Source organism: Delphinapterus leucas, chromosome 20 (assembly GCF_059928025.1).
Source record: "Delphinapterus leucas isolate spDelLeu-1000000601 "Yukka" chromosome 20, BTC_Dleu_Yukka2, whole genome shotgun sequence".
Lineage (NCBI taxonomy): Eukaryota > Metazoa > Chordata > Mammalia > Artiodactyla > Monodontidae > Delphinapterus > Delphinapterus leucas.
The window spans coordinates 24,632,784-24,645,550 of record NC_143148.1 but is presented as its reverse complement, the minus strand read 5'-3'; the positions used below and the strand labels follow the sequence as shown (position 1 = coordinate 24,645,550).

General features: G+C 36.5%; 1 protein-coding gene across 1 annotated transcript in view; it reads left to right on the top strand.

Moving 5' to 3' along the window:
- Positions 1-12,767, top strand: part of NETO2 (neuropilin and tolloid like 2) — a 64,598-nt gene that overhangs the window by 6,245 nt on the left and 45,586 nt on the right. Inside the window, exons 2-6 of the mRNA XM_089902471.1 lie at positions 964-1,020; positions 3,806-3,946; positions 4,608-4,856; positions 9,689-9,733; positions 9,817-9,944. Of these exons, the coding sequence (XP_089758597.1) occupies positions 964-1,020; positions 3,806-3,946; positions 4,608-4,856; positions 9,689-9,733; positions 9,817-9,944 (620 nt within the window). The remainder of the gene's footprint in view (positions 1-963; positions 1,021-3,805; positions 3,947-4,607; positions 4,857-9,688; positions 9,734-9,816; positions 9,945-12,767) is intronic.

Here is a 12,767-nt window from a genome sequence, read left to right as displayed (position 1 = left end):
ACCTTGTGATGTTGGTGTTATTAGCACAACATCCCCGTTTTACAAATAAGTAAACTGAGTTGGAAAGGCCTCACAGCTGGTACAGAGCAAAACTTGAACCCCAACCTGGATCCACCAAACTCCTGAAGTCCATTCTCTTTTAACTGTTTTGCTGTATTTCTCCCCTGCCTCAATCTGTGTATCCTCAGTGCCTGGTATCCAGTAGGTACTCTGTATGTGCTTGCTGACTGAATGAATAGTAAAAACTCCAGTTTCCACAGGAGGCTGGTAGTGTGGTTTCCATTGCAAGGGAGAGTAAAAGATATCAGTGCATCATTCTTAAAAATAACACGTTATCTTCAAAACACAAACATACACAAAACAATATATTGTTCATTGGGTATCAGAAATGTTAAACTTGGGGGCAGGGGGTGGGGAGAAGCTCCATTTTCTAAATAATGCTAGCTTTCGTAATGCAGGACACAGCGCTGTACCGCACAGCTATAGAGTGTCTTAAATTGATTTCTAGGAAACTGCTGCCCCCTTACTTCTGTCTTTATTATGAGTGTTCTCACAAGTCAAATAATCTAATTGAACTTTTACTGGCATAATACATTGCAAAGCTAGCCATTATGCATGTAAAGTCTTTGAGGAGACAGTAAAATAAATACAGGATAATTGGGGTCAGCTTAGTTTGTTGTTAAAAAAAAAAGTATGTGTTTTTTAATCCATCATAAATTGAAAATGTACTATTAGTGCTTGTATAAATGAGTATAATACCAATTACATTTTTTCTTGGGTTCTCTTAAGTGTCAAATAGTAACTCAACATAACATTTAACACTTAAAAATCTTGAGAGTGAATGTTAGTAAGAAATAGGGAGTTTTAGTTCATCTTTTTTTTGTCACCTGATTTTTATTATAAACTTGGTAAAATCTAATGTAGATTCAACTTTTTAACTTCTCTTCTCTTTTATTTCTCTAGTGTTGTTAATAACAATACTTGTAGTGGAAGGGATTGCTGTGGCCCAAAAGACCCAAGGTAAAGACCTTACAGTGCTAATTTACTGCATGTTCAGGACAGTGGGATGGCTTATTTGGAAGAATTTCAACTTTTGAGTACTATTTCCATAATCCCTCTGGGGTGTTCCAGTGACCTAAGGCTTTCCATCAACCTGTCAGCCTCAGTTCGGCTAGGTTCAGCTGCAGTTAGCTAGAGTAAATTGTTAACATAAAGTCTTGCATTGATAAATTTTAAAAATTGGCATAACTAGTGACTCCTAGAACACTATGGATTATGTCCAAAAATCAAATGAGATTCATGCTTTATCACTAAGCAAAAATAAAAATCCCTTTTTCCGGTGTAGACAAATGAAACGTTTCCATCAATAGCTTATTCACAGCCCTGGGGACCTGTTCTAATTGTCCTTGTTTATGAAAGAGGATTAGGTAGTGTGAGTTTTGAGCCAGATATTCATGTCAGAGTTTAGTACATTTCCTAAATAACCTGACTTATTTTTATTTTCATCAAAGTTATACATACACATGACAAAAGTCAAAGCATTCTAAAAAGTTAATTAGGAAAAATCAGTCCCCCAGCCTATCACCCCATTTCTCCATGGAGATAGCCACTCTTAGCTGATTCTTTTGGTATTTTCCTGCATACTTCTAAATAACATACCATACAGGTCTTCTTGGTTATTTCAGTTTCAGGTAGTAGAAAATAATTTTCCCACCATGCGGGATGAGAATTGATCTGTTTCATGCACCTCCCCTTCACCACCTACCACATACAATGTTCTTTTAACTTTGTGCCACAGCACCCGCATCAGTGTTGTTATAATTCTGGTTACATCTCTTCAGGGTTTACGTCAAGTCACCCGTTGGGCTTTTTCAATATGAAAATTTTGTCTTTGGATGTAGGAAATTTTTCTTTCCCTTTTTTCTTGTTCAATTTTTAAAATTCCCTTTTCTCCATTTTTCTATCTTCTGTCTTCAAGGAACTCTTATTATTAAGTTACTTTTTAAAAAAATCTTTTCTGTTTTCCATTTCTCTTTTAACTGTTTTCTTCTCAGTAGTCTACACTGAGACTTCCTCAACTTTATCTGCTAAACCAAGAATTGGAAAACTTTTTTCTATAAAGGGCCAGATAGTAATCATTTAAGGTTTTGAAGACCTTTGTAGTCGAAGGAGCACCTATTCAGATCTGCAGTTGCAGGGTGAAAACAGCCATAGACAGTACAGTACGCACATGAATGGGCATAGATATAGTCCAGTGAACTTGATTTACAATAACAGGCAGCAGGCCAGATTTGGTCCAGGGCCATAGTTTATGGACCTCTGCTCCAAACGTGATATTTTTTCATTTCTTCTATTTTTAAAAGCTTTCATTTGTTTTCTAAATGTTCTGTTTTTTAGAGTATGCCTTGTTCTTGTCTTATCGATATACATTTGACCCTTGAACAATGCAGGGGTGAGCGGTGTTGATCCCCACATAGTCAAAACCTGCCTCTGTATTCGCGGTTCCGCATCCTCACATTCAGCTGACTGCAGACCAAGTAGTGAGTGCACCCACGCGGTTCAATCCCATGTTGTTCAAGGGTCAACTGTACTCTCTTGTTCTCTGAGGAGATTAAATGATCGTTTCGTTTAGTGCTTTTTTTTAATATTCTATAATCTTTGTATCCTCAGAGTTGCTTTTTTGTTTGTTTTTAATCTGTTTTTCATATTAGAGGCTTTCCTCAAATGTCTGGTGCTCCTTGAATGCCTTTCGTAGTTATGAGAGGAGCATGCAGATCTTCTCGTTAGCTGTCTGCAAGTGTAGACAGGGCTTCTTTACCGCCACCCTCCCTGGTGAGTGACCAAGTCCACATCCTTGAGTCTTTTTCTTTGGGCTTATTAGATTCCCCAGAAAAGATTAAGATTCCATTTCCTGCTTAGAGGCTCTACATCTGATCAAGAGGCCTTTGGGAAGTTGAGTGGGGGAAGAGACGGGAGGTGTGGTTCAGCATGTTAACATTCACCTCATCTCCCTGTTTTCAGGTTGGTATTTTTACCCTCAGCTGTGCCTGGTGTCCCCTGGTCCAGCAACCCTGTTGTACCTTCTCCAAAGAAATAGTCTCATTTTCTGATATGGTGATAGAGCAGCAGATACTTAGATTTGTGGAGTAGGGGAGGGTATTAGAGATCAAATTGATTCCAAAGAGACTTTTAACCAAGCCTCATGTTTTTAAAAAGCCCAACTTCACCACCTTCTCGCCCACTGCCAGAGATACCTAGTGCTGCCAGTTGTTATTATTGCATCCACCTCTTTGTACTTATGGGTTTACGCCCTTAAAAAAATTGTTTACTGTCATTTAAGTGGACTTTGAAGAAGGAGCAGAGCCAAATGCATGTGTTCAATCTACAACCTTTAACTAAAATAAAATCCCTTGGTAATCTTTGAATCTTATTTGACTTCATGCTAAACTAAATGTAGAGGTACCACACCAGAGATAAATTCCTGGGGTCCTTTTATTTTTATGTCAGAATTGAATTTTATAGAGTTTTAGTGATTTATCAGATTCTCCCACATGGTTTTGCCCTTGTAAAATCTACGCATTTTATTTCCCCGTTCTTATACATGGCAAACTTGTCCTCTAGAGCAAATGCTTCTAGCCAGCACAGCATACCATCTTCACCTTCATTTCACTTCTATATTCAATTTGTTATGCTGAATTTGTCAGTGGTTCTTAAAAATTATATATATGTGTGTGTAACAGAGTGGGCAGTTGTTTGGGGAAGCTGTGGGGGGAACTATAAGTGATGTTTTACGTGTTTCCCTAAGATGGACAAAATATTGGAATCAAGCACATTCCTGCAACCCAGTGTGGCATTTGGGTTCGAACCAGCAATGGAGGTCATTTTGCTTCACCAAATTATCCTGACTCATATCCACCAAACAAGGAATGTATCTACATTTTGGAAGGTATTTGACCAATTTCTCTCTTTTGTTGGATGAATTTTTACTTATTGTAAAACTAAATATATTGGTTAAGTGCCCTGGTTAAACCAGTTTGAACAAAATTTAAATATGTATTTTAATTAAACTGTAGTCATTATAAATATTTCTTAATACTGACATTAAGAAAATAATGGTTGAAATTTTATAGGAATTTTGGATCTCCTAAAATATAATTTAACTAGATGCATCAGTATATATGAGAAACTTCTCTGATAAGAAACCTAAGCTTACTGGTATCTCTTATTAGCCTTTCTGCAAATTTATGTCCATAGTTACATTATATGTTTCTTTCATTTCTTCTGTTTTTCTATTCATCATGGTACATTGTATCTCATGAACTAAGCATTAGCTTCTCAACTCTAATTTTAATCAATTAAGTACATTCAATTTAATAAATAACATATGCCAAAGGGAAAGATTACTATAGTTCTACGGAGTAGCATTATTATTATCTTATTAATATACAATGTAACATTTATCATGAATTTTATGTATAACAGTTCTCATTATGATCCTCATCTATGAAACAGTAACAGAGCAGTTGTTGTGCTTTTCTCACTTGTGTCAGGCCATTTTTACTTTTTCTTGTTTGCGTTGCCCTAATTTGCTTACTCTTATTTTCTAGCTGCTCCACGTCAAAGAATAGAGTTGACCTTTGATGAACATTATTATATAGAACCATCATTTGAATGTCGGTTTGATAACTTGGAAGTTCGAGATGGGCCGTTTGGTTTCTCTCCACTTGTAGATCGTTACTGTGGTGTGAAAAGCCCTCCATTAATTAGATCAACAGGGAGATTCATGTGGATTAAGTTCAGTTCTGATGAAGAACTTGAAGGACTAGGATTTCGAGCAAAATATTCGTTTATTCCAGGTAAAGAAGTTATTGTTTCAGTGGCTAGGTCTCACTCTGGTTTTAGAATCTTAAGGCTAGAAAAGAGATAATTCAGTCAAGGTAATCAAATCAAGGCTTTAAAGAAGTTAGAAAGGTCAAAGGGAAATCAGTCCATGAATTAATAAAAACTTAACAAAAAATTAGAAATAAAACTATGTCACTTGAATTTTGAAGTATATCATAGATGGTGTCTCATTATTTCTTAGATTTCTGTATGTTTTATAGCATATATCAAATGCCAAAGATACCACAAATAAATACATTTAAAAAATAATTCAACAAATTGTCTTATTTTCATGATCTATACCAAAAATTATTTTGGCAGGCTTTTTCCATTGGAACGATTCAATTACTCATTTGAATAAACAGTCTCTAGAAAATACTGAGCAATAGAAAGAATAGCGCTCTGCACTTGGAGGCAAAAGATCTGGGTGTGAATCCTTTCTCTGCCACCAACTAGCTATAAAATTTACTATTAAGCACAGAGCTGTGCCTAAGAGTTGCTGTTGCTAAGATGGGAATATCTTCCTGAGGCCACCATAACTAATTCCCAGAAACTTGGCAGCTGAAGACAACAGTAGTTTATTTTCTCAGAGTTCTGGAGGCCAGAATCCAGCAGGGTCATGTTCCCTGTGGGAACTCCAGGGGAGAATCCATTCCTAGCCTCTTGCAGCTTCTTGTGGCTGCCCCAGCATTCCTGGACGTGTGGCCTCATCACTCCAATCTCTGCCTCCATCTTCACATCCCCTGTCTCCTCAGAATCCTTAGCTTAATCACATCCTTTGCCTTAAGATGTAATATTCACTTTTTTTAATCTTATAAGGTAGTATTCATAGGTTATGATGATTAGGATGTGGACATATATTTGGGTGGTGGGAGAGCACACCCACCTATCAGCATACTCTATCTTACCTACCACACGGTTATGTGGGAACACTTTATAGTCCTCAAAGCCTGTCTCCTGTAAAGATATGCATATCCCTAATGTGGCAGCACAAAGATACACTAGTTATTGCTCCTGTCTTCCAAGAGTTTACAAACTTAATAAGATGAAAAAGTAACTTAATGTAACAATTATATAATTATAAAATTATATAATCTTTTTGCTTTTATTTGTGTTTTCGTGCAATAAATTTGCTAACTTAAAAAAATTAAATCATATCCAAATGAAAATATCCATAACCTTATCACCCTATAAATAAAAAACCGGTATTAACAATATGGTGTGTATCCCTTCAGATGTTTTTCTATATCTGTTTATTTTGTTTATTTTATATAACAGAGATCATGCTATTCTTTCAGCTAGATTACCAGCTTTTTTGCCTGAACAATGTAGTCACCTTTTTTTTCCCTGTTAGTAAATGTGTTAATGGTATTTTTAAGTGTCACTTCAGTATTTATGTCCTCAATGTCAAAACGATAACATTTTCAAAAAGTAAAATTTATGCTTTTTTTTTTTTAGAACAGTTTTTAGGCTCACAGCAAAACTGAGCAGAAAGTACAGAGTTACCATATACCTCCTAACCACCCCCCCACACACACAGCTACCTCCAAAACCTAAAATGAACATCCTGCACTAGGGGTACATTTGTTACAACTGATGAACCTGCATTGACACATCATCACCGAAGTCCATATTTTACATTAGGGTTCACTCTGTTTTTTGATTTTTTTTTTTTTCAGCCATCCGTATACATATATCCCCTCCTTTTTGGATTTCCTTCCCATTTGGGTCACCACAAAGCATTGAGTAGAGTTCCCTGTACTATATACAGCAGGCTCTCATTAGTTATCTATTTTACACATAGTATCAATAATGTATATATGTCAATCCCCATCTCCCAATTCATCCCACCACCCTCCCCCCTTGGTATCCATACCTCTGTTCTCTAGGGTTCACTCTTAGTGTCGTACATTCTGTGGGTTTGGACAAATGTATAGTGACATATGTCTGCCATTACAGTATTATACAGAGTATTCCCACTGCTCTAAAAATCCTGTGGGCTCCACCTGTTCATCCCTCCCACCCCAACCCCTGACAACCACTGATCTTTTTACTGTCTCCATAGTTTTGCCCTTTCCAGAACGTCATACGGTTGGAATCATACAGTATGTAGGCTTTTCAGATTGGCTTCTTTTACTTAATAATATTTACTTAACGTTCCTCCATGTTTTTTCATGGCTTGGTAGCTTGTTTCTTTTTAGTGCAGAATAATATTTCGTTGTATGGATGTACTACAGTTTGTTTATCCATTCTGTTGAAGGATATCTTGGCTGCTTCCAGGTTTTAGCAACCACAGATAAACCTGCTGTAGACATCCATATGCAGGTATTTGTGTGGACAAGTTTTTAACTCATTTGGCTAAGTACCATGGAGTGCAATTGCTGGATCATATTAAAATTTGTCTTTAGTTTTTATTTAAATGGACTGTGCTGGTGGTGGCACAACATTGTGAATGTACTTAATGCCACTGAATTGTACACTTAAAAATGAGTAAAAGGATAAATATTATGTTATATGTTTTACTACAATAAAAATAAAATTTAAAAATTACAAACAGGAGTCTAAAAAAGCTTAATTTGAAAATTCAGATAGAAGACATATATATCAACCCACCAGAATGAAAAAATTGCTAGTCTTAAAAGATCTCAGAATTTTTAACTAGCCTGTTTAAACCTATTTTAATTCACAGTTTATTGTATGTAACTGGTTGCTCAATTCTTGTTAAAATTGTTTTCTTTGTTGTTTTGGCCATGCCATGTGGCATGCGGGATCTTCCCAACCAGGGATCGAACCTGTGTCCCCTGCAGTGGAAGCGCAGAATCTTAACCACTGACTTTCTGCATGGTTATCAAAGTACATGTTGAAAAAAGTAAGAGTAAAATTTTTAGCTTAATCTAGGATACATCACAGAGACTGTTCTTTTTTAACTTAATAATCTAAACCCAACCTCCCTAAATAAAAGGGAGTGACGACACTTCAGCAATTTTGCAGAGGAATGTCAAAGAGAAATCTAAATTTAAAGAGCATTAGAGTAGAAAGTCATAGCAGCTATCTGGCAGGTGGGTCAGAATTTCTTCACAGTAGGAAAGAATTCTAGGACATTGTCATTATTGCACTAAAATTTCCAGAATTATCCCAGTTACTTCCAGGACGTAGCAATCCATTAAGAGCCTCTCCCTCAACAAATATCACCAGTAGCTCAGATAATTTCATTTATTTAGAAGATACTAATTTCTCATCATCTTTAGTAAGTTTCATCCGTATTTACAAATACTTAGACAAAATTTACTTTATATGACTTTGAATAACTAGACAGCCATGATTTAGCTATTTATGAATTGTCTATTTATTTTGACATTTTTTTTTCTTTTAGTGGTAAAATTGTGGTATCATCAGCCACACTATAAAGGCAAGAAAGAGTAAGAAAGAAAAATGTTACAGTAAGAAAAACTGTCTAGAGAATTAGAATCTAGTCCTGATGTTGCCATTATATGGTCTAAAAAAGTCATAATCTCTCTGATTCAGTTTCCTCATCTATAAAACAGAATAGTACATGATCTTCTTGATGTTATTGTCATTAGCATAATATTAAACATAAGGTCTGTAGAAACTCTGAAGTACTATAAAATGCAAATATAAGGTAATATAGTATAGAAATCCTTAGCATTTTATTATAATTTATATTTTAACCATAAGCCATATGAAGTTGCTCTCATGATACATAAAACTAATAGAAGAAAAAGAACTGCATTTCTTCAAAGAATCTTTACATATAAAGTTGCCTGGCTTTGTTTTTTAATATTTTTAAAAGCATTATTCAAATGATTAAGATGTTTGTTTTTTCTTTCAGGCAGTCTAAACTTATTTGCAAAAATCTGACTCTATATAGGACTTTGTAATGTCTTTTGATACTAAAGTGTCAATCAATTCAGTTAATTGATTTAGTTCATAAAAATCAAATACCTGGCCAGCTTAATTAAATCAGTTATTTTGATATAAACTATTGGTTGTCAGTTTTCTATGAACTATTTCATAGGGCAGACTATCCTATATATCACCTAGTCATCTCTCTTTTTCCTGCCATTGTGGAAAAAACAACTTACTAGCTGCTACTGTGGTGGGATAAATTATATGTAACATAAAATTCACTATCTTAAACCTTTTAAGTGTACAAGTCAGTGGCATTAAGTACACTTAACAATGTTGTGCAACCATCACACCGTGCATTTCCAGAACTTTTTTTGTCATCCCAAGCTGAAACTCTGTCCCCATTAAACACTTAACTCCCTATCCCTCCCTCCCTACAGCCCTGTGAAAACAGTCTCTGAATTCGACTAATCTAGGGACCTCAATTAAGGGAATCATATAGTGTCCTTAACTGTCTGGCTTATTTTACTTAGCATCATGTTTCCACACACATCCATGTTGTAGCGTGTGTCAGAATTTCATTCCTTTTTAAGGTTGGATAATATTCCATTGTATTATTTATACTACATTTTGTTTACTCATTCATCCATCAATGGACTAGCTACTGCAGTTGACATAGAGTTGTGAGTTTTCAGGTAGCATAAATAAGTTTTTAGTTCATAATTGGATCAAAAGTATAAAGGTTATCATTTTTAAAATATCGATCCTATAAGTTTGCACTGCAATATGCTCATAAATAGCCAGTGGTCTGTAGTTTACACAAATGAAAGCTTTCTCTTGCTTTGTTAAGTATAGCATTAGACATAACGTAAGACATTAATCCTTAAAGTAACGCTAAACTACCTCAATGCCAATGACTTTCTTCTTTTCTCTGTTACAGATCCAGACTTTACTTACCTAGGAGGTATTTTAAATCCCATCCCAGGTTTAGTATATTACCTCTTTTTCCTCATGGCATCTTTGATCGGTCTTATTTTCCTTTGAACATCATTCATCTGTTCTTTCTAGATTGCCAGTTTGAGCTGTCAGGAGCTGACGGAATAATACGTTCTAGTCAGGTAGAACAAGAGGAAAAAACAAAACCTGGCCAAGCAGTTGATTGCATCTGGACGATTAAAGCTACTCCAAAAGCTAAGGTAGTATTAAGTATGCAGTCACTTCTAAGAAGAACATAATAAGTTGTGATTTGTATAATGTACTATTTTGGTTAATGCAGATACTTATTATTTAAACTGACGTTACAACTTTTTAAAAATTTTATTTCAGTCACATTATTGAACACCTAGCATCTCAGCATTGTTGTAGTTAAATAAACTACAACATAAACTTCAGGAATGTCACGCATACATTAATATTCTTATTTTAAGATTCTTAAAATCTGTGTGTTCCTAATTGGAGAGTATAGGTATTGATCAGTGTGATCATAGATTCATAAACACCTCTATGAGGAGGTAAAATAGGCCATAGACGTTAAAGTTAAGTATCATCTTAGTTCTCTTCTTACCATGCTGTCGTCTGCTAATCATATAGAGTTTTTATTGGAAAGTACCACAGGGAAGGATGTTTTTAAATAACTGACAGGTTGAGACTGGTTGCTAACTACTTCTGCTTTTTGCTTTTAGTTTGTACTTCTAGGAATAGTAACAGTTAAAATTATATTTATTGTTTATATATGTAAACAGAAAAGAAAGAGGGTAGGAGAATTTAAAGAATTAAGAAAATCAAATTTAAAGTTTCTGGTAATATGATGGATGAGATAACCTTAAAACCTACCTATTACAAAACACTTAGAAACATTGGATAAAATATAACAGATATCCTTTTAAAACCATAGATAAGCTCCAAAAAAGAAGATAATTCTTATGAACTAGAATGAAAGAGCTATAAATGAGAGCAGTAAACTGAAATCGATGGTACAAATGCCCCTTGCTGATTTCAGTAACCTATGACTACTCAAGGGTAGATATTCAGGAGCTTGGCATCACCCACACTGAGACAAATAAAAGGCCTAGGGTCCGTGTGGCCTTTGAGAGGACTGCCACATGAAGCTGGAGCCCTCAAAGGGAGATTATTGGCATGAAATGGTAGATTAGAAAAACTCTTCCACTAGCGCAAATTGGTAAAAAAGAAGCTTATCCTGGGCTCAGTCTTAAGATGCGGGTGAGGCTGAGGTCTCCCCTAACCGTTTATACCTGTATCTTTATTACAGTTTGGGATGTGAACTTACATTCCATGCTCAGCCCAGGAACCACTTAGCCCCAAAATGAACAAAATGGTCCTGGACTTATTAAACCTTTTGAGGCACCTGAAAAGATAAATACAAAATAACCATGTAGGCTACAGGATTGCTATAGCTAAAACACTGCTGAAGTAAGCTTACAACCTAAAATTAGAAAACATAGGTGAACAACGCACCATGAGTGAGTTAACAGGCATAACAGCAAGAAGTTTCTTAGATCCCCAAGAACTGAAGTCTTAAATATCCTACATTAGTAATCAAAAGAATGAGAAAGAAAAGTACCAAGTATGCTTTAAAAATAACCAAATGGAACTTAAGTAAAAATTACAGTATTGAAAGACAGATTGGAGAAAATTACCCAGAAAGTAGTTTGAGGATGGGAGACAGTGGCAATTTATTAAGAAACTTGGAAGAAATGACAATAGAATTACGTTTTCAAAGTGCTAAGGAAAAAAAATTAACTGGCAATCTAAAATTTGAAAATTCCATGTCCAACTAATCTGTCTTTCAAGAATGAGGGCAAGGGTTCAAAATGGCGGAGTAAAAGGACATGCTCTCACTCCCTCTTTTGAGAGCACCAGAATCACAACTAACTGCTGAACAGTCATCGACAGGAAGACACTGGAACTCACCAAAAAAGATACCCCACATCGAAAGACAAAGGAGAAGCTGCACTGAGATGGTCGGAGGGGCGCAATCACAATAAAATCAAATCCCATAACTGCTGGGTGGGTGACTCAGAAACTGGAGAACACTTACACCTCAGAAGTCCACCCACTGGAGTGAAGGTTCTGAGCCCCACGTCAGGCTTCCTAACCTGGGGGTCTGGCAATGGGAGGAGGAATTCCTAGAGAATCAGACTTTGAAGGCTAGCACGATTTGATTGCAGGACTTCAGCAGGACTGGGGGAAACAGAGACGCCACTCTTGGAGGGCACACACAAAGTAGTGTACACGTCGGGACCCAGGGGAAGGAGCAGTGACCCCATAAGAGACTGAACCACACCTACCTGCTAGTGTTGGAGGGTCTCCTGCAGAGGTGGGGGGTAGCAGTGTCTCACAGTGACACAAGGAGACTGGCAGCAGAAGTTCTGGGAAGTATTCCATGGCGTAAGCCCTCCCAGAGTCCACCATTAGCCCCACCAAGGAGCCTGGGTAGGCTCCAGTGTTGGGTCGCCTCAGGCAAAACAACCAACAGGAAAGGAGCCCAGACCGAACCATCAGCAGACAAGTGGATTAAAGTTTTACTGAGCTCTGCCCCAGAGCAACAGAGAGCTCTACCCACCACCAGTCCCTCCCAGCAGGAAACTTTCACAAGCCTCTTAGATAGCCTCATCCACCAGAGGGCAGATACCAGAAACAAGAAGAACTACAGTCCTGCAGCCTGTGGAACAAAAACCACATTCACAGAAAGATAGACAAGACAAAAAGGCAGAGGGCTATGTACCAGATGAAGGAACAAAATAAAACCCCAGAAAAACAACTAAATGAAGTGGAGATAGGCAACCTCCCAGAAAAAGAATTCAGAATAATGGTAGTGAAGATGATCCAGGACCTCGGAAAAAGCATGGAGGCAAAGATCGAGAAGATGCAATAAATGTTTAACAAAGACCTAGAAGAATTAAAGAACAAACACCTAGAAAAATTAAAGAACAAACCAACAGAGATGAACAGTACAATAACTGAAATGAAAAATACACTAGAAGGAATCAATACCAGAA